General features: G+C 40.1%; 2 protein-coding genes and 1 non-coding gene across 3 annotated transcripts in view; all 3 read left to right on the plus strand.

The window, feature by feature from the left end:
• Positions 1-159: 159 nt before the first annotated feature.
• Positions 160-9,505, plus strand: kansl2 (KAT8 regulatory NSL complex subunit 2). Its single transcript, XM_069660116.1, has 10 exons — positions 160-228; positions 1,498-1,772; positions 1,906-2,078; positions 2,242-2,356; positions 3,663-3,826; positions 3,931-4,094; positions 4,900-4,996; positions 5,739-5,992; positions 7,277-7,483; positions 8,815-9,505. Exons 2-10 carry the CDS (start codon positions 1,522-1,524, stop codon positions 8,902-8,904), a joined length of 1,515 nt encoding a protein of 504 aa, XP_069516217.1. The 5' UTR covers positions 160-228; positions 1,498-1,521; the 3' UTR covers positions 8,905-9,505.
• On the plus strand, positions 5,172-5,305 carry LOC138590442 (small nucleolar RNA SNORA2/SNORA34 family). The gene has a single exon (XR_011307962.1). It is a non-coding gene; the product is annotated as a small nucleolar RNA SNORA2/SNORA34 family (small nucleolar RNA).
• Positions 9,506-9,800: 295 nt separating the features above from the next.
• nckap5l (NCK-associated protein 5-like) overlaps positions 9,801-23,489 on the plus strand; it is a 50,440-nt gene continuing 36,751 nt past the window's right edge. Inside the window, exon 1 of the mRNA XM_069660588.1 lies at positions 9,801-9,926. The gene's annotated coding sequence lies outside the window, so the exon portion shown is untranslated. The remainder of the gene's footprint in view (positions 9,927-23,489) is intronic.

A 23,489-nucleotide genomic window follows, 5' to 3' on the forward strand; every position in this document is an offset into this window, starting at 1 on the left:
GAACAAGCTGCTGCAATATTGTGGGTGTAGAACAGAAACTGTGGCGTTGGGAATGCTTCGATTGGCAAATAGATTGGCCAATGAAATACATTAAACTGTGGCCAATCAGAGCTTAGAGTGGGCGGGCTCAGTATATGTCTGCAGTGTCTGTGGCAGTTGTTCGGATATGCAAGAAAATCGACGTAGCGTTCCTAGGAAGCTAGACCCAGTCGGACGGCAGAGGAGAAGGTAAGCCCTTAACGAACAAAATATTAGGATATATCCATCTTTTTGCGCCGAGCCTGTTCGGTGATATTAGATAAGACGACCGTATGTTGCATTCGGTGAGCTAAAATTGATTCTCAGTCGTAAATCGTTAAAAGTAGCGGTTAGCTAGATTTAGCAACTGCTAAACAAAGATGGCTGCCCCGTAACTGAAGGAGTGACGCAGTAAAGAGAGGCGGGCTAAAGCTTGCAGTGGCGCCTGGTTAGACTTTGTCAATACAGGGAAATTGTACATCTGCTCGATTTAAATCTGCAAAAAATTACTATTTTTTCTTAAAATTCGTACGCTTTTATAGTTTTGCCCATTAGTTTTATTTATCAGAAAATACTCATTAATGAAGTTTGTTAGTCGAATCTGACAAGCCACCTGACCTGCCAACGCCTGCTTTAACGTTATTTACCGGTAATATGAAGAATAACATTAACTTTCATTCATGTTAAAACTATGTGGATATAAACTAATGAGCACCGTGTCCACAATGCCTCTACCAAGGGCATATTGCTTGTATAAAAAAAACACTATACTTGAAATTCTTGGACCTTTTGGAACCAATTAGTTGATTAAAGGGCTAACATTAAATGAGCCATGCGGTTGACAGTCTGGCTGCACCGTGGGCATGTACATTCCTGCCTTAAAGCATCATCCACATGGACATATCTTTTGTAGTCATTTTCAATATATAGTTAGTATAAATGTAGAATACATTTTTACTTTATATTTTTACTCAATTAATCAATTCATCATTATCAGAATATTTATAATACCAGAATTCTAAACTCCAATGTACCATTGGATTTCCCAGAGCCTACGTTGATATAATCAAATGTCTTGTTTTGTCTGCTCAGTCGTGCTTAACCCATGGATTTTCAGTTTAACATGATATATGCTAAAGATAAAATCATGGGAATGTTGAACAACTTTGCTTGAGAAAATGTCTATGTTTAATTATTGATTGTCACAATAGTTGAATATTTGTTTTCTGTACATAAATTAATTTGTGGCTCATTCAATATTTGGTTGTTAATTCTGCAATAGGCTCAAGATCTCTATGACTCCATTTATTCCTTAAAATATGGCCACCATTACAATACATATAGATATTCAATATCAAGAAAAAAAATCCTCACGTTAAAAAAGGTGTGTTTAAAAGAAATCAAATGATTAAAGTCAGGTCATCAAACTACCTTTTTTTTTTTTGGTCGACTAATCCTATGTTGGTGTCTTTGTTTCAGCCCTAAATATTTAGCAGATTTAAAATGAACAGGATACGAATCCACGTTTTGCCGTCAAGTCGAAACCGGGTGGCCCAGACACCTCGTCCCCAGGAGCCCCAGGCTTGCTCCTTCACACAGCGACCATGCTCTCAGCCCCGTCTCGAGGGCCTCGAGTTCTGCATTAAACACATCTTGGAGGACAAGAATGCACCATACAAACAATGCAGCTACGTCTCTGCCAAGAACGGCAAGCGATGCCCAAACGCTTCACCCAAGGTTGACAGGAAAGACGGGTGGGTTCAAAATTTCATCTGTCCTTAATGACGGTTAGACACAAGTTTGACCTCATCTTTTGTAATTGTTTAAGATGTAATAACATCCAAGCAGCTTATTGACATTTTTCTTATGACTCTGTCTCTTCTTTAGAGTGACGTTCTGTGCTGAGCATGCTCGCAGGAATGCTATGGCTCACCGAGTGCAGACGAGAAAGCCGTCCTCCAATCCGACCCCAGAGGTACTTCTGTCTCAGCTAAGTGGATACAACCGCTCAGAGACACACAGCGCTGACGGAAGCCGCTCTGAAGCAAGCCGTATCCTAGGTATGTATTTACTACTTTGTCAAATGTAGGAACCTAATTGAAGCTCATTTTTTGCCTGTCAATTATCTTCTGTTTTGAATGTTGATTTAGAAGTTTCTCTTGCACTTTAAATTGACCTCCTATGAATATTATTGTGATACTTGAGTACACTCCCTCTGTTCAGATGAGGAGAGTCTGAGCGAGGAGGAGCAGGGGCCGCTGGTACTAGACCAAACATGGAGAGGAGACCCCGACAGTGATGCAGACAGCGTTGACAGTGATCACGAGGATCCTCTAAAGTAAGCTGAATTATCTTTGATGTCTGCAAATTTAAATCTAAACTTGCAGTGTAGGATCATAGTATTTAGGTTGAGACTCTTTTTAAGCCCACACATTTATTTACTGAGTTAAGCAACATCTGTGTCCCAATTTATGCGACAAACTAGTTTTGTGCAGGGTTTGAGGTCTGTGTGCGTTCATTCAGGGAAAGTTTCAAAAGGTCAGTATGCAATCATGAACAAAGTCTTGAATTTTGAGTGTGCTGAAGGTTTACAGTACTCAAAGAAACTAGGAGAACTTCTCACAAAAACAACAGTATTAAATGTTCTGTAATATTTGTTTCTTTGTTTTTGATATTTTTCTCAGGTGTGACTTTTTAAAATCACATTCCATCTGATGTCAAAAGGAACAATGGATGTACCCCACTCAGAATTTCTAGCAAGCCACTTCCTAAGTGTTTAAAGTCTTGCCCTCTTTTTTAATGTTATTTAGCTGGATCAGCAATTTTAGTCATTGGACGTCTGGATCTTAAAGGGCCAGTTCGCCGATTTTCTACCTCGGTCCTATCATGTTATTATGGGGAGCTAATGCCATTATGGTATAAAAAAAACAACTGCAATTTCGCTCTGTGCCTTTGGAGGGCGATATGTGCTTCTCCAATGAGCCCTGGAAAACCTCCGCCAGACTACGGAGGCGACGCGTCATCTGGCGGTAGCCAGGGTGCTTGCTAAACTAAACCTCCTCAAACTAGGATGCTCGCCTCTGATGCAGACCTGAAGATATTTTAGATGATCCACCGGTATATTCTGGTTGTATTTCGGATTCTGTACCACTCTGAGCCATTGCCTGCAGCGAAACAGTAGCATTTCACCCCAGTGTCTCTCGCTAGACCATTTCTTTCAGAAGGAGGGGTGCAATGTACATTGGGTGTTGTAGGAATGTAGAATGGACGAAACCACAAGCTATTTGTACAACTTTCTCCACAGCCAATTTCAAATATTATTGCGTCTATCAATTACAGAGAACACCAGCTTTGACTGACAGTGGCTTTTTCCAAGGGCGAATTGCTCCTTTAAGTCAGAGAAATGAGCTCAGCCAACGTCGGCTGGTTTTTACCACCAAGTCCATTATAACGAGGAGGAGACCTGCGGATAATTTTGCTCTCTGTAAAAACCTTTTGAGACTTGTTTTATAAAGTTTACAGTCTGACATCCTTTTGCAAGATTGTTTAGTTGGAGCTTGTTTGAGGAGTTGATTAAAACATGGCTCTTTTCCTTGTGAATCTGATACAGAAGTTATTTGTTTTTTCTTCTTTGTAAATTGCAGACATGCAGGAGTGTACACAGCAGAGGAGGTGGCACTCATCACTAGAGAAAAACTCATCAGGCTCCAGTCTCTCTACATCGACCAGTTCAAACGCCTGCAGCACCTGCTCAAGGAGAAAAAGCGCCGATACCTGCACAACCGCAAAGTGGAGCATGAAACTCTCGGTATATATGACTTAATGTTTTAATGTTTATCATCCCACACCCTTTCATATTCATTAGGCCTCACAGCCTTCAGTGATATCTTTATTTGTCTATAATAATTTCAGGGAGCAGTTTGCTGACAGGGCCTGAAGGTCTGTCCATGAAAGAGAGGGAGAACCTGAAGAAGCTCAAAGCTCTGCGCCGATACCGTCGTCGGTACGGTGTGGAAGCTCTGCTGCACCGGCAGCTCAGGGAGAGGAGGCAGGCTGTGACAGAAGGAGCTCCTCAGGTGAGACCCCATCACAGAATGTAGTTAAACTGCTAAGCGCATTAAAGGGTCCGTTCACCAGTGCACAAATTTTGTCTCTCTTACTTTTTTGTGTTTAGCCAATCAAAAAGTTTAACATTTACAAGCTCAGGGTTTTAAGGTGCCCCGTGAACATGGGTGCAGCAAATAAGGTTTGTGGTTTTAAACCCAAGAAATAATTTTCTCTGTGCCCCGGATGATCCACTGAAACAACAGTACTACTTAAGAAATACACAAGTCGTTAGGAAATCTCTGACAGCAACTGGGATCAGCAATGAGGATTTTTCAGCATTGGTCATCGAGAGGCCCACGTTATACAGGCATGGTGGAAACATGGGTTGGCATGTGGTTAAGATTTGTCATATGCCTGTAAAAAAGATCTAGTAAAAATCGATTTATGAAACTGTTTAGTTTGAAATGGTATCCCAAAGCATGTTTTGTTTCCCTTAGCATGTTTAATAAAGTTGATGATTCTCAATACCCCCTTGGCAAAGTGGCCGTTTATTTAGGGGACCGAGAGTGATGATTTCTTTGACTAAATGTGAACTTTCTGTAGAACATGCCTGCTTTTTAAGAGCTGGTAAATCATACGAGTAAACATGATTCTTCTCACGCACATGCTAACGTTTTAATTCTTTAAATGCAGGGCAGTGAAGTCCTCAAATATGTTAATTACTATAGGGAGTCAGTGATAATCCATAATTTGAGCCCTGAGAATTATGCTTAACATGTTTGAATACATGTTTTCTGTTTTGACTTTCCCAAACACTTCTCTTCTCCCTTGTAGCCACACACAAGAACAGTGTACGAGAAGTGCGTCTCCTTTGTGGAGGGAACCCGATGTACCAACCCCTGCCTGCCTATGACCCGACACTGTGTCACACGTATCCTCAGTGATGTTTTCAACATGTTTGACCACAATAGTATGCACTGTTTCCATACCCACCCCCCCCCTTTGTGTTTTCATGTGTTCATTGAAAGAATATTTTATCATGTCTTTTGTGTAAATGTTTATGTTCTGAGGTTTCCGTCATCTTTCTCTTTTGAGTCATCTTCACCGCGGCCCCGATCAAGACCAGCAGCTTGCAGTAGCTGCTGGTTTCAAAGGGAGCCTACATAAACTCCTTCCTGTGGTCTGTTGATTTTTCCCAGAGTTACAAAGGGGCTAATCGGTTCAGTTGGAAGGTACAAAATCCTTTCTCTCCCTTCCTTCATTTTAACCCCAAAATTATTTATCTCATGCATTATTATAGTTTTCATCCAAACGGATTTACATTTTCTTTTTAAATTGGCGTAGAAGAAGAAAATAGTTTTATTCCAAGTACTGAACTTTGTGTACTTCTAATTCTATTGATGACACCAGCATGTCTTAGACAAATTCACTGACCAGTACAAAACCACTGAGGCATAACATTAGTTTAGTCCAGCTTTTTGCAACATAAAAATAAGTAGCCCTGAAATTACTATGGTACTTGCAGTAGTACTAAATTGGTTACTTGTGAGGCTAATGTTTGTTTAATTACAGGTCAGCGTTTGGTTTTCTTTTTAAAGACGGAAGCAGTTTTCTTAATCTGTTGGATCTCTGTGGTCTTCATGTGTCATATTCCTTGACAGCTTTACACTCAGACATCTACCAGGACAGCAATCAGGTGCTTTTCAAAATGTGTCCAGGCCTTAAAGACGTCCCATGTGACCGCACCGTGCACATGGGTCAGTCTGACGATCCTCGCTGCCCGCTCCACCTCTCCCTGCCTCCCCCCATGTACCAGCCTGAGCAGGAACCTCCCCCGCAGGAGCCGATCTCCACCGCAACCAGAGACATGTATCTGAGTGCAGCAGAGCTTCAGCCCACAGAGAGCCTTCCCCTAGAGTTCAGTGATGTATGTAGAAATGATGTTCCCCTAGCACTGTTTTCTGATGTATAAGCGTTGTAACACCGATGTTATATTCTACAATAATCGTTAGGAACTCAATTGCTGATGTTTTTAGGGTGCTTTCACAGCTGCTGAAACTAGTTTGCTGCGGTTCAAACAAACTCTGGTGTGTTTACCTGTTGGGTTCCGTTTTTCTTGTTTGCATCACTCATTGGTTAGAAGTTTCTTGGACGGGAGCAGTGAACTAAACACAGAAAGACGCTGCCCCATTCTCCCAAATATAAAGAAGGCAATGAACTTCTGCGCTAGCCCAACTCAGACAACCATTCAGTCACTGGCTAGATGGCAGGAATTGATTTTCTCATCTGCATCAAAAAAGACACCTTGTGGCTACAGGAGCTCAAATTCACAGAGAACTCCTTGTAGTTGAGGCTCCTTTTCCCCACCACAAACAAACGGTTAGATTTGTTTGTTACCAAACTTGGACCACTTCCTCTGAATAGTCACGGTGTGTTTGTTTTGCTTCACACTTGAGTACAATTGATGTGTTCACATCAGCCCACACGAATCAAACAAAAGCAGAAAACCAACCAGATTCTGATGTAACGGGAGACTAAACAATACAGGTGGGATAATTCTCCAACTCCAAAGACTGAAGACCGCTTGAAAAAGATGATCTGGATCTGCTGTGTGATCGTGGATGCAAAAATAAAACAACTTTTAATTAATCTGTTGATTGTGAATTGTTAAGAGTGATCTATTTAATTTGGCAGTCATCTAGGTAATGATGGTGATGCAGGATGTTGATATAAAACCTGTCCTATATGTGAGCGGGTGTCAGTCATAATCTTCATGTTAACAAGAGCTGGTTGGTTTGAGAGGGACATATATTTCCCTGCTTTGTTTGGACCATATGAGCCGCACTAATGGTGTGAAAGCGCCCTTGAAATACCAGAAGTGTAGTGGCCCTGCAACTTAAGCCACTTAGGGGCTGCTTCTATTACCTACCTCATGATGTGTACTTCATTAAATGCCCAGGTGGTAGGTTATCAGAAGCTCAAATTTGTTACACAGATCTTTACAACTCTTACAGTACTAGCACAGGCAGAAACTGGAAGCTTCTCCCGCACACAAAGCCACATCACCTGAACCTACTGCATTGACCTTCCTCTGTACATCTACAACAGTACACAAAACAAGACTCATGGGAGGTCTAACCATAAATATACAGAAAGCTCCTACCAGGTGAAGATTGAGGTTAAGATCTCATAGATATTTCCTGTTATACAGGACCTGGATGTGGAAGGGGATGGCATGCAGGGTCCCCCGTCCCCCCTTCAGTTTGACACGGCCCTGGCCCTGGAGGACCAGACCATCAGAGCCATTGCTGAGGCCCCGATGGACATCCTGACAGGAGAAGACCCGGACCAGGTGGACCTGGACACTTCGGGACAGGACCTCTCAGAGAGAGATGTGGATGCCATCATGCATGACCAGGTTAAGTCTTGATAAGAGGCTTGTCTGTTGCTCATACGATGTGCGGTAACAACAATCCTACAAGTTTGGTTGTATGTCACACTGCAAGCTGGGTCTAATAAAATCTTGGTCTCAATCTGTGTCAGTATGATATCCATTTAAAAGCATTACAAATTGTTTTACGATGACCGGTCAACTGAGTGCTACAATATAAATGGGGAAAACTTGGCACTTAAACATGTGGTCCACATTTTTTATCAAGGCTGTCTTGAAGCAGCACTTACAGGCCTAAACATACATTAAAAACTCCACAAACAGGGAGGAGATTCTTAGTGACAGAAGTCAATTTATTTATAAAGCACATTTAAAGCTGACCAAAGTGCTGTACAATTCAAAGAAGAAACAACACAGCAAAAATGAGACGGCACAAACACAAAAAAGGCGAACACCCTCTTAAAACATATCAGGGTATTAAAACAAATCGTTCGTATTTCCTGTCAACGTCTCTTACAAAAATTTGAGCTGCTTTTGTGTCTCTACACCAGCCTTGCAGACTTGGTTTGTTAGTTTGTTTACAATACGGATAGCTGACTGGAAACAGGCAAGGGGCCTTATGTCCTCTAACCTAATTCAGAAGCAGTTAGAATGTTCGGAATACAAGTCCAAAAAATGCTCCTAAACCTTAATGATATCGTCATATCACACATGTCCTAATAGGTAAATAAGTTGTTAAAATGGCCCGTGAATGTAATAAAAGTATTCATTGGGATATAGGACTATTGGGCTTGTGATTCCAAAGATGTCACACCGTGTAAACTGCAGGATGTTGCAAAAACAGATCACTGACGCAGGTCAACACAGAAAGCAATAATCATTTGTTGTGCCTCCACATTCCTGTAGTGTAAGTGGACTGACAAAACATGTAGGATGCATTCTTTGAGCTGAAAATGACACCTTTTAAGCCACAACAACAAATCTGCAAAATAAGTAAAACACTCCAGCAGCCATTTTGCAGAGAATTCCTATGTAAAGGGAAATTTCACTATTTGGACGCTGTTTATGAAATATTATGACTAAGAGGTTCAAACGGAGGCAACTGCACCACATCGAAGTAAATATGAAAGTTACCATTTAGGTCTTAAGTTAGGATAGGAAGTCAAAGATAGGATTATTACAAAATTGTTATTACAAAGCAAATCATAACTTACTTTAGAAATCTCAAATATCTTATCTCAGGTTAGGAAATCCTAAACACTTAATTTAACATCAGTGAGAGTTCAGATAGGATCTTAAGTTAATAAGTTATGTAATATGGTCCACTTCAGCTCCTGACTTCCTGTTCTCACACACAGGTGGTGTCGGAGGTTGTAGGAGGTGAAGAAGAGGCCGCTCATAATCCTCTCCACGATGTCAATGCATCTACAATCAATGCTCCACGATAAAAACTACTTCTGCAGCATAACCTGAAGAAGAAAGAGCATTAAATCTACGTTTCCACCAAAAGAACCCAGAACTTTTAGTCCCAGGAGCTTCTTTTGAAGGCCTAAAAGGTTCCCCCTGCCAATGGTTGTCTGCTTTTCGTTCAAGGTCTAAAGACTTGTTAAGATTAGAAAAAATCCACACCTGTTTTGCACAGGTTTACAGACGTTACACCATGCCAGTTTATTTAAATCTATAATAACTGTTGCAGCTGCATTACTACTTTTTCACCAAACAGTATTTAAAAAGGGTAAAGAACCTGCAACACATCCAGTCAATGTACTCAAAGTAATCGGACATTCTCAGCACTACAAGACCGGCCCCCAAAGGCCCTGTATTTTCAGATAGCAGAAACTTTTCGGGGGTATTATTAAATCCCAGTGTCTTTATTTAGACCCTGTTCCCTGCAGTGGAAGTGCACATAGTACCTCCAAAGAGCCTAGTCCCAGGGGGAGGTTCCCGCAGTGAACGCAGCTTTAGTCTATACATTCATTGACTATACTTATGTTTGTCATGTGAGTGTATATTTAATTTTTCTTCTTGGTTAAATTGTTCCCATTTAGTCCCTCAACGGTTTTCATCAGTTTAATCCACAAATAAACTATTTTATGATACTTTTGTTGAACTCTTTCTTAATGACATCCAGATTTTTAACTGATTTATGATCAGAGTGCAGTATTTAAGGAACAGAAAGACCACTATATAGAGGCAGCTTTTTTTTTTTTAAGTATATGGTGAAGTTATGTTTGGCAGCATGGGGACAGCCTCCGCTAGAAAAAAAATGGGGCGGGTAATGCAATTTCATGCAATGACATCACTTTTCCTCAACCCAAAACAGTAAAAACGCCGAGGCAGAGAAAGAAAGCGGCTGCAGGCAGGGAGAGAGGACGACACCGCTGCAACAATGAGCACAAGATTAGATGTTTTAAGGCTTATTTCTTTTCTTTATTAACCATGAAACGTCGACAGTTACCAACCAAATGAGGTGAGTTTTTAAAAATGTCGTTTCATGTTAGCTTGGTCGAGATTTATGCTGTGATACACGCCGACACTGAGGCTTTTTTGGCATGCTTTTCATTGATTTAACATCCCCGGTGAAGTGAAGGTCCGAGCGGATGTGAAGCTAAAGATGTGGCTAGCTTGTTTTAGCATGTTTTAACGGTTAACGGCTGACGTGTTGTCCATGTTTGAGGACAAGGGCGTAACAGCTTCACCCGAGCCGGAGGGGACCCATTTGGGTTTTTGAGGGCCTGTCCCATCATAAAAAACTGACATTTTCGGAGCCGAAGTGCGTCTTTCTCTTTTTTGTTAAACTGCATTTCATGCTAGCTTAAATGTCGCAGTTTTAGCCTCGTTTTGAAGCCTTGAAACTGAAAAAGGGAACATGGAAAAGGAACTGTCATCTGAGTCCTGTAAGTGTAGCTCCTAACGGTACATTTTTTTTCCTTACACTGATGCAGTGAAGAGATAATTAATTAATGATGTGAATAAACTAAGCATTAATTAGTCTATGTTAAAGACCCATCCTTGCTGTGACTGCAGACAGTGATGATAATCCACAAGCAGCAGGATTAAATCAGCCTGTTAGTGAATGAATTAAGGTGTGAAAACGTCTGGGGCTTTATCCTGCGCTAAATCCCTGCTGCAGTGGTGATGGAAGTACTTTGATCTTTTACTTAAGTAAGTTAAGTAGTAATGCCACACTTTAGAAATACTCTGTTACAGGTATAAGTCCTGCAAAGGCGTTACCTATGTTGCAAGGTAAATGTGGATCTAATTTGAATTTACTTTGAAGTACTTTGAAAACCTCACTTTTCAGACCTATTCATGGTTGGGGATAAAATGATATCACAATCTACATATTAATCTATATTTTGCATTTTCAATCTGAACCTGATAAGCATTTAAACCTGGCAGATAAATGTAGTGGATCCTTAAGAGCAATATTTACATCTAAAAGGTTGTGTAGTTGGACATAAGTTAAGTACAAGTACCTCAAAATTTTACCTTTGTCTTGTACTTATAATTAGTTACCTTCCGCTGATGAAATGTAATATAAAGTTTAGATCATTTTTAAGAAGTACAGGATAAATAATTCATAGTTCAACTTTATTTTGCTCTGTATTAAAAGCAGTGGCGAAGTAAACTTGCATTTACTAAAGTTAGTACAATTATGCGGCTCTCTGGAACCAAATATTGTAAGTTTTACTTTTTTACTTATCAGTATCAATAACTAGTTATTTAACTAGTACAAAACTTAAGTATTTACAGTATGAGTAGTAGTAATTATTAAAGGTTAATCTACCCAACTGTAGTTGAAATTACCTACATTATGCAGCTGTGACATTACAATGATCTGAGTCCTTGCTTGTCTGCAGGGATATCAATCACTCAAAAAAATGGTGTTTAGCTTATTTATCGCTTCACTTGAAAGTTTTGACTTAACTGTGCAGAGTTGGATGTTAGCATGTTGTTTACAAAGGAAGAAACGTGCAACTTATATTGCTTATGAAACATGTTTGATATCTAGGATTTGGGGAAACATATCTGGTTAATTACATTAAGATTATGTCGTTAAACCCCTCACACTACAGGATCAAATCTGCAGATAATTTGTTGAGACCAGCCTTGCATGGGGAACACAGAACTCCTGATATATTTAAAGGTAAATTGCTTAAAACTCAAGTTTTGGTCTGGCTATACCTGAAAGTATAAGTGTTATCCAACAGCATGCAAACACCACAAAGACAGAGGAAATGGCAATTTCACTTAGGCTAGTCATTACACAGATTTCTGTTCAAATGCACAACAAATTTTAATTTAATTTCCTGCAAAAGAAAAATACAAAGATTTACCAATTTGAAGCCATTGCTGTAACTCAAGATAAGGGAGATCAGGGAAGGAAAATGCATGTCAAAAATGGCATTTATATTTGTTTCATGGATTTATTTGAGGAAAGTTGCAGTGCCGATTATTACGAGTGTTTGTTCAGTTGCATTTTTGTTGCATTTTGCTGTTTGCCAATACGAGAACTTCAACACAGGTTGATGGAATGGCACCTTATTGTGTTAGTTAACTAGAAGCATACAGTTGGTGGTGGGATTTAAGTGAATTAAAATAGTGAAAAATGGTATATACACATGACACGTAATGATCATATAAGACACAAGTGTAAAAAGATGATGTTTGCATTGGTGCCTACATTGGCCAGTAAAGAAAGCTATTCTGAGCAGTGTTGGCAGTGAAAATGTGTTGTTGCATCAAACTTAAACAAAGCTGCTTTTCAGTAAAAGTGATACGCTCCACATTTTCAGAATGGCATCCTGGTCACGAGGAGTGGATTGATTCTTGTTTGTTTTCACATTTTATAGGCAATAAAAACACGTGCCAGTTATTTTAATAAGTTCTTCGCCTGTTTTTAGATTAAACAGGATCTGAAACATCGAAGATAAGGCCGTGCAGCCATTACAGAGTCCTTTTGTCGGGGAAAACATCCACGCTTAATGATCTGTGTCTGTTGGTTTAAGGCCAGATATACGCTCATGCTGTTTTCATTGTCTCATCGTTTTCTGAACAAAGACCAAACTTTAGCTCAGAGGAAACCAGGATGGAAGGATTGTTTGAACCCTTATAAATCGTTGGCTCACAGAGATGGCCGGCGTTCAGGCTGTAAAATATTTAAGTTTCACTGACGATGTCCTGTGAAATGCTCAATGAATCTTTTAGTGTTTGCAGGCTGCTTTTTCCCTAGTTTGGCGTTTGGAAGGAAATTACGTATGCCTCATGCCTTTTCCAAATTGTCTGTTGATGTAATGTTGCACCTTGTTGTTTTTGGCGATTGTGGACAAATTCAGTACATCATGTAATCCATGTAGACTTCATGGCTACAAAAGACCCATCAAAAACAGTGACCTCAGAGCGAGGACTAGTTTTCTGGGAAGTTCGAGATGAGGGGTTTTTGAGGGGTCATTCAGATAAACTTTTGATCTTCAGAACAAAAATGATCAAATTCAACTCACCAGAACAAGAAATATTGTGTTTTTTTAATTCACACACTTTTCTTCTTGGTCAAAACCTGGCGCCTATGTTACCCATGATGCAGCGTGATGGCAGATGGTCAACAGAAGAAGCGGAAAGTGACTGTAGTGTTAGTGTTAGTTACGTCTCCTCTCGCCGTTCCTCCTCTACTCTGCTACTCGGGAACTGAACGCTGCAGGAGCCCCATTTGTCAACAGAGCTGTCAATCATGAGGCCACACCCCCCTTTTACAGCATCAAATAACTAATTAAAAGTAAACTTGTCAGAAAAATGAACACGTACATAAATCAGCATGATAAGAACTAACTATAATAACAGAAACCATGTTTGAGAAAAATGTATTTGACGTGTATTTTATAGTTTGACTCATGTCCCATCTGTTAACATGGAGGAGGCGGGCTTTATGAGCTATACTGCAGCCAGTCAGCAGGGGGCGATAGAGAGGGTTTGGCTTCACTTTTGGGGAGCTGTCATTTCGTCCATCTTTTTATACGGTCTATGATTCAGACCCACTATCATATTATTCATAGTTTTATAGTTTGTGCACTGCAGGCTTCAAGTTCCCTCTTACACTTGTGTATGTTGCATTTTAGTCCAGGATTGACTTCAAATCGATAACAAAATCATCTTGTATGTTAGGCCCTGGGATGTGTGATTACATTGTACTGAAGTGCGATAAATAAACAAATATTTAAGAGTGCATATTAGCTTTAACTCTTAGTTTTTAAGTCTATCTGCTGTGCTCCATTTCCAAAATAAATCCAAGGAGCTTTTTCTTTTTACTGCTAGATTGACACCAGTTAATGTGAGGATAGCTGATAGCTGGCTTGTTCTTCATCTGATTGCATCAAAATGGTTCAAAAGCCATTACACCCAGGGCTCCATCCAATAGGTAAAATCTTTGCATGCTTATTTAGAAAGCATGGCTTATTTTCATGAAAGGCATTTTCTTATTCATTCAATAAATTCAGACTTTAGCGATGTGTTCATGGCGAACACTCATATTGTGATGATTGTGATGCAGCTCTATCGTACGTCCAGATTTTCCACTCAGATTGACACTAAGCTTTGATCAACTTTTGTCCAATTGCAGATGAAAGTGTAAACAGTCTTTTACTGTCAAACTCTGCACTGTTGAGCTTGAATCATTCAAGTAAAGTAACATTGAGTGAAAGAGTGGAGAGGGGCTTTAAAGTCAACCACAACAGCAAAACTGCAGCAGTGTCAATGTAAAGTTTCGCCAATGCAGAATTTACACCTGAGTGTGAGACTACGAGGATTAAAGAATTAATGTGTCGCATTCAGAGCTATATTTGCTCAAGAACATGAGGACCCAGCGGCTCTGAGGAATGAGCTCAGGGCTGCAGATAAATGTGGTTCCACTCTGCGTTTGCTGGATTACATTTATGCTCAGTGTGTCTGTGTTTGAGCGTCATTGAAGTTTAGTGAGAGCTCGGTCCCTCTGCAACTTTTCAGATTGCATATCCAAGCTGCGCTGCATTACATCATTAAAAACCGAGCCAGTGCCTTGTATTCAAGTGTAATGGGCAGTATAAGTGCTCGCTCGTTCGCTCTGTTCGCCTCTTAATTGTTCACAGATGTTCTGCACGCCTTTTTGTCCCACATCTTGTTTCAGCCGGCTCTCACAGACGCCACAGACGGTGTTCAGACTTTATTACAGAGAGGAAACGTGGCACGGAGTCAGTGTTTCATTTGGCTGCTGGTTCTGTTAACTGGTTTCGGTTATTGAATTTTTTACTAGACGTTTCAGCGCTCCAAGGAACACAATACACTTATACGATAAGTTGAAGACTTAATTCACTGAAAGAAAATGATTCCAATATTTTTGACGGCAGATCAAAGCAAATATCTGCAGACAGAGCCGATGACAAACATGCAGAGACACAGAGGAAATGAAACCAGGAAGCATCATCACAGGCAAATTCTTCTTCTGCTCTGTCAGTTCAGGAAGCAGATTTTCCAGCAAACATTTCCACATTCTGCCAAAAACTAACAAATAACAACTTTGATCCCAGGAAAAAAAACGGCAACTTCTTTGTTAAATGATTAATGCAAAATATCCCCGAGGTCCAGCTTCTCTGTTGTGACAGTTTGCGGCTTTTTTAAGCACTTTTAAGCAGAAATAGGCGTTTACTTGATTGGTTGATCAACAGGATCACATGTGATCTATTTTGATAGTGCCGAGCAGAAAGGCCAACAGATGTCTGATTCTAGTGTCTCAAATGTGAGAAATGTGCTGCTGTTTTAGGGCTGCAAAAAGGATGTTTTTATAACCTTTTAATCTGCTGATTGTTTTCCAAATCTATCAATTTATCATTTGTTCTTTAAAATGTCAGAAAACGGTTATTAAATGTCCATCCCGGCATCTTAAAGTCAGAGATTATGTCTTTAAATGCCTCGTATTGTCAATAACACAGAGACATTCAGTTTAAAATGATATCAAACGCAGAAAAGCGTCATATTTGAGAGGCTATAAACAACATTTTCTGCCACTTTCTTTTATTAATAAATGTAAGAATTAATCAATAATCAAAGTCTCAAAACTATCTTAAACTAATTATAAATTATAAACTAATATATGATTCAAACTTATTTTTGAATCATTGCAGCTTCTTCTTAGTTTTTTAATCTATAAACTTATAAACTCTTGGATTTTTAATGACCTTTTTTTATATTTTCTGACTGATTGAAAGACAAGAACTCGACGATATTTCATGTGGTATTAAATAAAACTAATTCCTCACATCTGACAAGTGTGAACAAGGGAAATAATACAATTTTCCCCTGTATTTGCTTGAAATATGGCTAAAAAAACCCAATTGATTATCAAACCAGTTCATAATTGTGTCTCCACTGATCAAATGATTGTTTCAGCTCTTTGTATCTGTATCTGTCGTGGCTCTGGCTCTGTTATCTTGAGGTAGGATGAGAGTTTTATGGCGCTGAAAGACCTTACATAGTCTCAAGGTCAGACTGTGTGTGAAACATCGCTCTGTTATGTGCTAGTTCACCAGTTTTACAGCGGGGAAAGAGCAACGGGACAATAATTCAGTCAGTTTGAAGTCTGGTCGGGGGGGATGCAGACGGGTCAGAGCCTCCTGCAGACGCTCTATCTCTCCCGTAACACCCCCCCTTTCTTCAGGCTTTGAAGATAAACTAGGACCTCTCCTTATCAGCTATCAGCCTTTATCGCCCCCCCGTCTGATGCATGCAGGTACTGTAGTTACCATGGTTATACTCCAAAGGCACTTCTGCAGCCTGCATTAGCATGGCAAAATATTCATCAGTTACCCCGCAGAGCCGACACGATGCACAGCAGAGATCACAGAGGGGGGCAGAGCTGACTGATCATCATCTCCGAGACTGTTTACACGCACACAATGCAGATATTTAGATCAAAGGAATTATCTAGTTTGCCTGCGTCGTCTCCTTTGAACCCAGAAACCTCAACTCATGACTTGTTGTGATTGTTTGTGTTTGAGCGAGAATACTGACAGAAGAAGTCCCCAAGAACAGCTCCAAATGCTCAGTATGTAGCAACCGGAGAGCATTTATAGCCTGAGCTACTTTGCAATTCCTGTGCCGAGTTGGGCTATAAAACAGATGAAAAAAACAAAGAATACACAAGAGATAATACAAAACACTAACTCAACAATAAATATGCACATTAATGACACAAAACTTAGAACTCAGCCAGAAACTTCACACAGAAAAATACAAGAAATAAACAATACGCAAATAGACACCATAAAGCAAGATCACTAATGACTGCATGAATTCATCTCCAAAGATAACTCCTGAAACACTAAAGCCTGACTAACTTGCCTGATTTATTAATCTTAACAGATGTTGAAAATGTGAGAGAGCCCACACATGACGACAGATAATGATAGATTGAACAGTTTTGATCCTTATAGTGTGTCGAGAGCAAACAGCACAACACACACTAACAGATTCATTCACCAACAACCAGAGTCCGACTCTCACGGCTGGAAATATCACAGAATCTCTCGCGGTCAAACGAGACTTTAGAGTAAACAAACATGGCGGACGATGGGCAGGAAGAATTGTTGATGATAGTTTTTGGACTGAAAATTCAGGAAGGAAAAAGAACAAACTGTGGATGAAATATTGGAGACGGCGTGAACATGGGCTGTACATGTTACTTTATGCTTCACGTTTGCTTTTGTCGCCATGGCTGCGGTTGTTGTGCTTCCTTCTTCAGTCAGCTTGCTTCCCGATTGGCTCTCGTTTGGTTCCACGTGACGATCCACAGAGTGCGCGCTCGGCTGTCATCGGGGTTCCCCTCCGCAACAGTATATAAGATCGTACATATTGAACATGTTTGATATTTCACATTTGCTGACCCTTGACCTTCTTCCGAGCAGATCGGGGGAAGTAAAATCACTCGTAACATCCCTCACACCACAGGAACATCGGGACAGAGCATCTTTAGAACTATCGTTTCCTTTAGTCCAAAGGGGGGAATTGGGCCAATGATTAATTGATACACAGAAATTGAATTTAGACTATTTTGAAAATCAATTAATCGTTTAAAGTATTTGTTAATCAAAAAAACTTAATATTTAAGGGCAAGCAGCCTCAACACGAGCCTTACTGTAATCATGTGTCTGCACATCAGCAGTGAGAGTATTTGGAGACAAATTCACGAAGAAAATGCTGAGAAAATTAGTCAATAAATCCTCGTATATGGTCAGAAAATAAACCTCTGCTTTGATAAATTATTTTTTAACCATTTTTTGCGAAAGATCTCCAAGATCCAGCTTCCATTTATGATAGTTTGCTGCTTTTTAGGAGGAGAAAAAATTGATAAATTGCAAAGTTAATCAACAAAACATTGATTTTATATTTGCATTTGGACATTTTTGATTGAGTGATTTTTCACCCATACAGTGACCTCTTAACAGACAGATTTAACCTACAACTACACTGATAATCATTATAGTAGGGCTTCCACTGACGATTATTTTCATCATCGATTAATCTGTGAAGTATTTACTCTATTAACCGAGTGGCTGTTTGGTCTAAAAATGTCAGAGAAATCAGTGTTTCCCAAAGCCAAGATGAGTTTATTGTCATAAAAGAGGAAAGATATCAGAGAATAATCACATTTAAGAAGCTGGAATCAGATATTTTTAGTAAAAAAACGACTCAAATCAAAGAATCAATCATCAAAATAGCCGGCAATTAATTTGATAGTTGAAAACCAATTGAGTAATTGTTGAAGCTCTACATTTGGAATTCAAAGATCACTCAGCTCCAGCTCCTCGGTTGAACATCTCAAAGCTTCAGCCTTGTGTTTTCCATCTCCAAATCGCGCATATCAGAGCCCGCTGTCTCGAACGCGGCCTCTGAAATATGCATGATTCAATCTGCTCGAGGAATCCTAATCGTATGCGAGAGAAAGAGAGCTCACAGAGCAGAGGACTCATTCAAAGTCCACCCTACAGAGGAATCTGTGGTCGTACAAACATTGAAGTTGGCAAAACACTGCTTTAGCTTCTGCAGCTGTAACAAACATTCAATTCATCAGTGTGGCCAAAGAAAATATGGCCAGGAATGTAGCTTTAATCAATTCAAGCAAACCGGGTCCCCTCCGCGTCCTGTTTGGAGCGAAAAGAGGGATTACGACACGATCTATATACGAGTCAGATTTACGTCTGGAGTTATGAGCCGTGATCACTTGGATTAAGAATAACAGCGACAGAGGGAGGTTTTGTCTTCATTCACGCCGTCTTGCATCAACAGTCCTCCTTTGTGCACCGCCGCAGTTTATTTTCATTTGTCTTAAAATAAAGATGTTATTCAGGAGCTTCACACACCCTCCCCCCCGACCATTCAATCCCTAAAACCCCCTCCCACAAGGTGCTTAGTGATCGCCTGGTGCTTCAGCGCTTCTCATGAGCTTCCTGTTTCTAAACCCTCTCCATCAGAGCGACCTATAGGCCTTTAAAATAACATCTTCCCATGGAGGTTGTGTTTTTCAGAGTGTGATGGAGTACAGATTGTTTGAAGGCTAAAACGAGGATCTCCATATGTAAACCTCCACATATTATCTTTATTTCTACACCATAAATAGGTCTTCCTCTTGGCCCGACCTTGGGAAAAGGATGTGGATGATGACTTTGAGTCCTGGTTGAGTTTGAGTCGTTGCGGCTGGTGGCCAGATGTCAGACACTGCCCATCGCCAAATCACTCCTCCAATACCTCCTTTTGTCTCGTGTCATTGTTCTTCAAACGCCTGCAGCCTGTTCAGGAAATAGTAAAATGAAAAATGCTTCTTCCGAGTTTTGATCCTTTATCCGTGTGTAAATAAATATATTTGATGACTCGGGCTACATCCACGATATTTCCTTTTCATTTTTAATGTACAACTTTTCTACCATTACCAAACTACTCCAGCCTTTTAGAGAAAATGGAGAGTTTAGATTTTATTTTGAAAATCCTCCTCTTATCTGTTACTGTAAAATATTGCATATACCTCCTATATTTTTGATTTTAAAAGGCACAACAGTTGCTACATTTACCCAGTGTGTTAACATTTCTCTGGTGTTGGGTTTTAGTGTTTTTGGGCAGAGATGGACGGTTTCTGAAAAGTTGCCACAGACGCCAACCGTCCCTTGCTGGTTATTTTCTGTCAGTCACATGTCCCTGTCTGATTTGTCACTTCCTTAACTTACATGAATGTTCTTGTGTATAAGAGCTGAACGGTCAAGGGCCAAAATATATTTGTGATCTACTGATACAGTATGAACCATCGCGACCCCTCAGGTCGTCAGGGACAGGTCTGCTTTCTGTCCCCAGAGTCAGAACCAAACATGGAGAAGCAGCGTTCAGTTTTTATGCTCCGTATATCTGGAACAAACTCCCAGAAACATGCAGGTCTGCTGAAACACTCACTTCTTTTAAACCAAGCCTGAAGACTCACCTGTTCACAGCTGCCTTTTATTAAACTACTTTAATACATTTATTTTAATAACTATTCTAATTATTTATATCTGCACTGTAGCTGTTACCCTTTTTTTAAAATTTAAATTGTATTTTTAGATTTTCGCTTCGATTTTAGCTGTTTTTAGTTTATCTTCACTTTGCTTTTTAATGTCCTGTTGTGTTTCTTTGCTTTTGTTGTTCTGTGTAAAGCACTTTGAATTGTCTTGTTGCTGAAATGTGCTATATAAACAAACTTGCCTTGCCTTGCCTTAAGACAACTATAGCCCGCTTCTCATCTCTGCTGAAGGCTACTACTGTTAAATACACCCTTAATGAACTAAACCCCTGAATTTTGATTGCTAGCTAACTTTGCCCGTAATAGAACTGCACTTCCGTGTTAGCTTTGTGGTAGCTAGCAGAGACGTATCATAGTACGTGGTAATTGTTTGGATTTTAGCCTGCAGAAACTATTGTTCTGGTCTAATGTGTGCATTTATGTGTTTCATCCTCTTTCTGTTCTTAGAAAGCAAGAAAGGAAGTTGTTACTTCCAGGCTAGCGGTCGTCTACAACTCTGTGAGATCATGTGTAAGAATTTTTTTTAAACCCCTCTTGTTGTTAATGGTGTAACAACATTGCTTCACATAACCAAGGCTAAACAAGGATAAGCTGAGGCGGACAGGAATGTCGCTAGTTTCGTAAGTAGTTAGTCATAAACAGAGTGTTGGACATTGTTTCATCAGTAAAGTAGGTACATTTCTTCCTGAGGGGAACTTAAATGGTTGTACCAAATTTCAAGAAAATCCATCCAATAGTTGCTGAGAAATTTCATGGAAAAACAAAAAATGTCAACTTCCTGGTGACCCTGAAGCGTCTTGGTAGCGAGCTGATGTTGACATGTTTTGATTTGTGCGTCATAGACTACCATGGTAATCTGATTAAACTTGGGCATGCACCATGGTATCAGAAAACCCAAGTTTAACCCACAGCTAGCTGGTTAACCCACTAATCCGTCTCCATGGTCCCTTTTGTTTTACAGTTAGCTCATGCTACTACAGCAGCTCCACAGACCGGACGTAATGACTACTTCTGTCCTGGATTTACTCGTCTGGCCTCTCCAGCTTGTCTTGTACAGCCTCCACATATTTTCCAGGCATGTCAGAGTTCAGCAGTTTGGTGTGAATATGACTCAGTGTAGATCAGGTATTAAAGACGTTTGCTGACACACACGGAAATGCGGCGAGGAGCTTGACAAAACACGGGCAGTCTGGCCGTACGGCTCGTAGTCTGGTTGGCAGGGACGCCACCTCTCTGGAGTATTTACAGTGGTATGAAACCTGCCTTTATAGAGACCATGACGAATGGTTTTCATTACTGGGCTTTTGATGATTGCAGAAATGAACTGCAGTGCAAACTTTGAGTCCTCTCACATGTGAGGAATTTATTAGGAGTCATTGTAGCTGTGGAATGAGACTGTGATGAAAGAAAAGTCACCTCTAAAGTTCTGCAAAGGGCTGCAACTAATAATTATTTTCCTTATCAATTAATTTGAAGATTATTCAACTTGTGCCGTGATTCTCAAATGAGGGAACTCGTGCCCTTGAGAGTATTTGATGTTTTTTTATACAAAAAAAAAATGTCTTGCATAATTCCTTAAAATAATTAAACTACAAGCTCACTAAAAATATGAACGTTGTAAAAGATGGATGACATGACTCCACCACCTCTCTTTGTACTTATTTGAAGCCAAAGTACCCCCAAGGCGGGTGCTGCCATCTTGCTCTGGTGAAGTTATTTGGAGCCAGAGTCTAGACAGGTGGAGCCGATGTATCAATGTCCGGCATTTCGGCGTACTGAACGCCAGAACAGCTTCTCGTGTCGGTCTGAAGCAGATATTCACGCTTATGGAAAGTTCAATGACTGTAGTGTTAGTGTTAGTTACATCTCCTCTCGCCGTTCCTCCTCTACTCTGCTACTCGGGAATAGAACGCTGCAGGAGCCCGGTTCGTCAACAGAGCTGTCAGTCATGAGGCCGCACCCCCTTTTTATAGCATCAAATAACTAATTAAAAATAAGCTTGTGAGAAAAATGAACACTTGGACATAAATGCAGCATGATAACTATAATGACAGAAACCATGTTTGAGAAAAATGTATTTGATGTGTATTTTGATTTTATAGTTTGACTCATGTCCCATCTGTTAACATGGAGGAGGCTTTATGAACGCTACTGCAGCCAGTCAGCAGGGGGCGATAGAGAGGGTTTGACTTCACTTTTAGGCTTTGTGCTTTTTTGCATTAGATTTTTTGCCCTTTTTAACCTTAAAATTATTAAAGCGATTAACACGAACGTTGCACATTAACTTTCTCTCAGTAAACTAAAAGTCACAGCTCTAAATGTGGGTTTAATTTCTCCTGCACCAGTCGGCTGCGATAACCAGACCAGACTACAGCAGCCACTGATGATTGCTCACTGGCTGCATCTCCTCACTTCACACTGAGCTCTGACTAAGCCGAAGCTTCATGCAAATTACCACAAGAAGCCTCCATCATCACCACCAGGGTTTTTATAGCTCCAGCTGTAGACCCTGCACCTCTCCTGAGGCCTGAGTGTCACATTTCTTGTTGGTGGATTAGCTCCTCATCCTCACATGGAGCTGTGCATATTACTGCCCATTAAACTGTCCGCCCCTCTTTGGGGGTTTGAACCCCGAGAGTCTGATTTACAACTTTCATTCAGAAGCTCCCCAACGGTTCCCTCGCTTTAGTAACCATCTGACCAGAAACATTAACTATTGACCATCTGCTAACAGATCTTTGCTTTATGTAACCTTACTACTGACTGCCTGAAACTATTGATTCTTGCAGCCAATCTGCCAGTTGTTTCACGGATAATTTAGTCTACAAAACGTCTGGAAATTGTGAAAAAATATCTTCCCATTTCTTGTTTTGTCCTACACAGTTTATCTTAATAAAAAAAGTATTCAGTAAGTTAACTGAACTCAGTCCTCAAAGAAATTTGACGTAACTCATCCCAATGAATTGGCAGGAACTCAAATGTTACTGGTGCGGTAGCTGGCAGTCTACATTAACGTTTATTGTTGTAAGGGTGGCAGCTGCAATGGCGATCATGACGGTGCATGTCCATCGAATATTAATATAGAATATTAGAAGCAATTAAATCCAATGTAATGAGGTGTGTCTCATTTTTACAAATGAGTGTTAACATCTGACATTGATTTGAGGACACTGGGTCACATGACATGGAAGCTATTGAAAAAAAACTATAAATGTTTCTCTAAATAGATGAAACGAAATGTATTAAAAGTGCGTCTCATACGCCAAATTTTACGGTATTTGTTTTGTGTTAATGCAACTTCAAAGGTTAAAGGTATTCGGTTTCCTCAGTTGAAATGAGTTGACACAGGAGAGTTTGAAGTTAAACTACTAAACTAAGTTCATCTTACTTCATTGCTAAGTTCAAAACACTCACTCATTTTAAGGTCAGTAGACTGAATGGAATGGGTTCTGTTTACTTCAT

Source organism: Semicossyphus pulcher, unplaced genomic scaffold (assembly GCF_022749685.1).
Source record: "Semicossyphus pulcher isolate SPU_LCO1_2020_fin unplaced genomic scaffold, fSemPul1.0.p SCAF_13, whole genome shotgun sequence".
Taxonomy (NCBI): domain Eukaryota; kingdom Metazoa; phylum Chordata; class Actinopteri; order Labriformes; family Labridae; genus Semicossyphus; species Semicossyphus pulcher.

Coding starts and splice junctions, on each gene's coding strand:
- kansl2 (XM_069660116.1), top strand. CDS start 1,522: ATGAACAGGATACGAATCCACGTTTTGCCGTCAAGTCGAAACCGGGTG. Junction 2,079..2,241: donor TGAAGCAAGCCGTATCCTAG/GTATGTATTTAC, acceptor CCCTCTGTTCAG/ATGAGGAGAGTCTGAGCGAG. Junction 7,484..8,814: donor ATGCCATCATGCATGACCAG/GTTAAGTCTTGA, acceptor TCTCACACACAG/GTGGTGTCGGAGGTTGTAGG.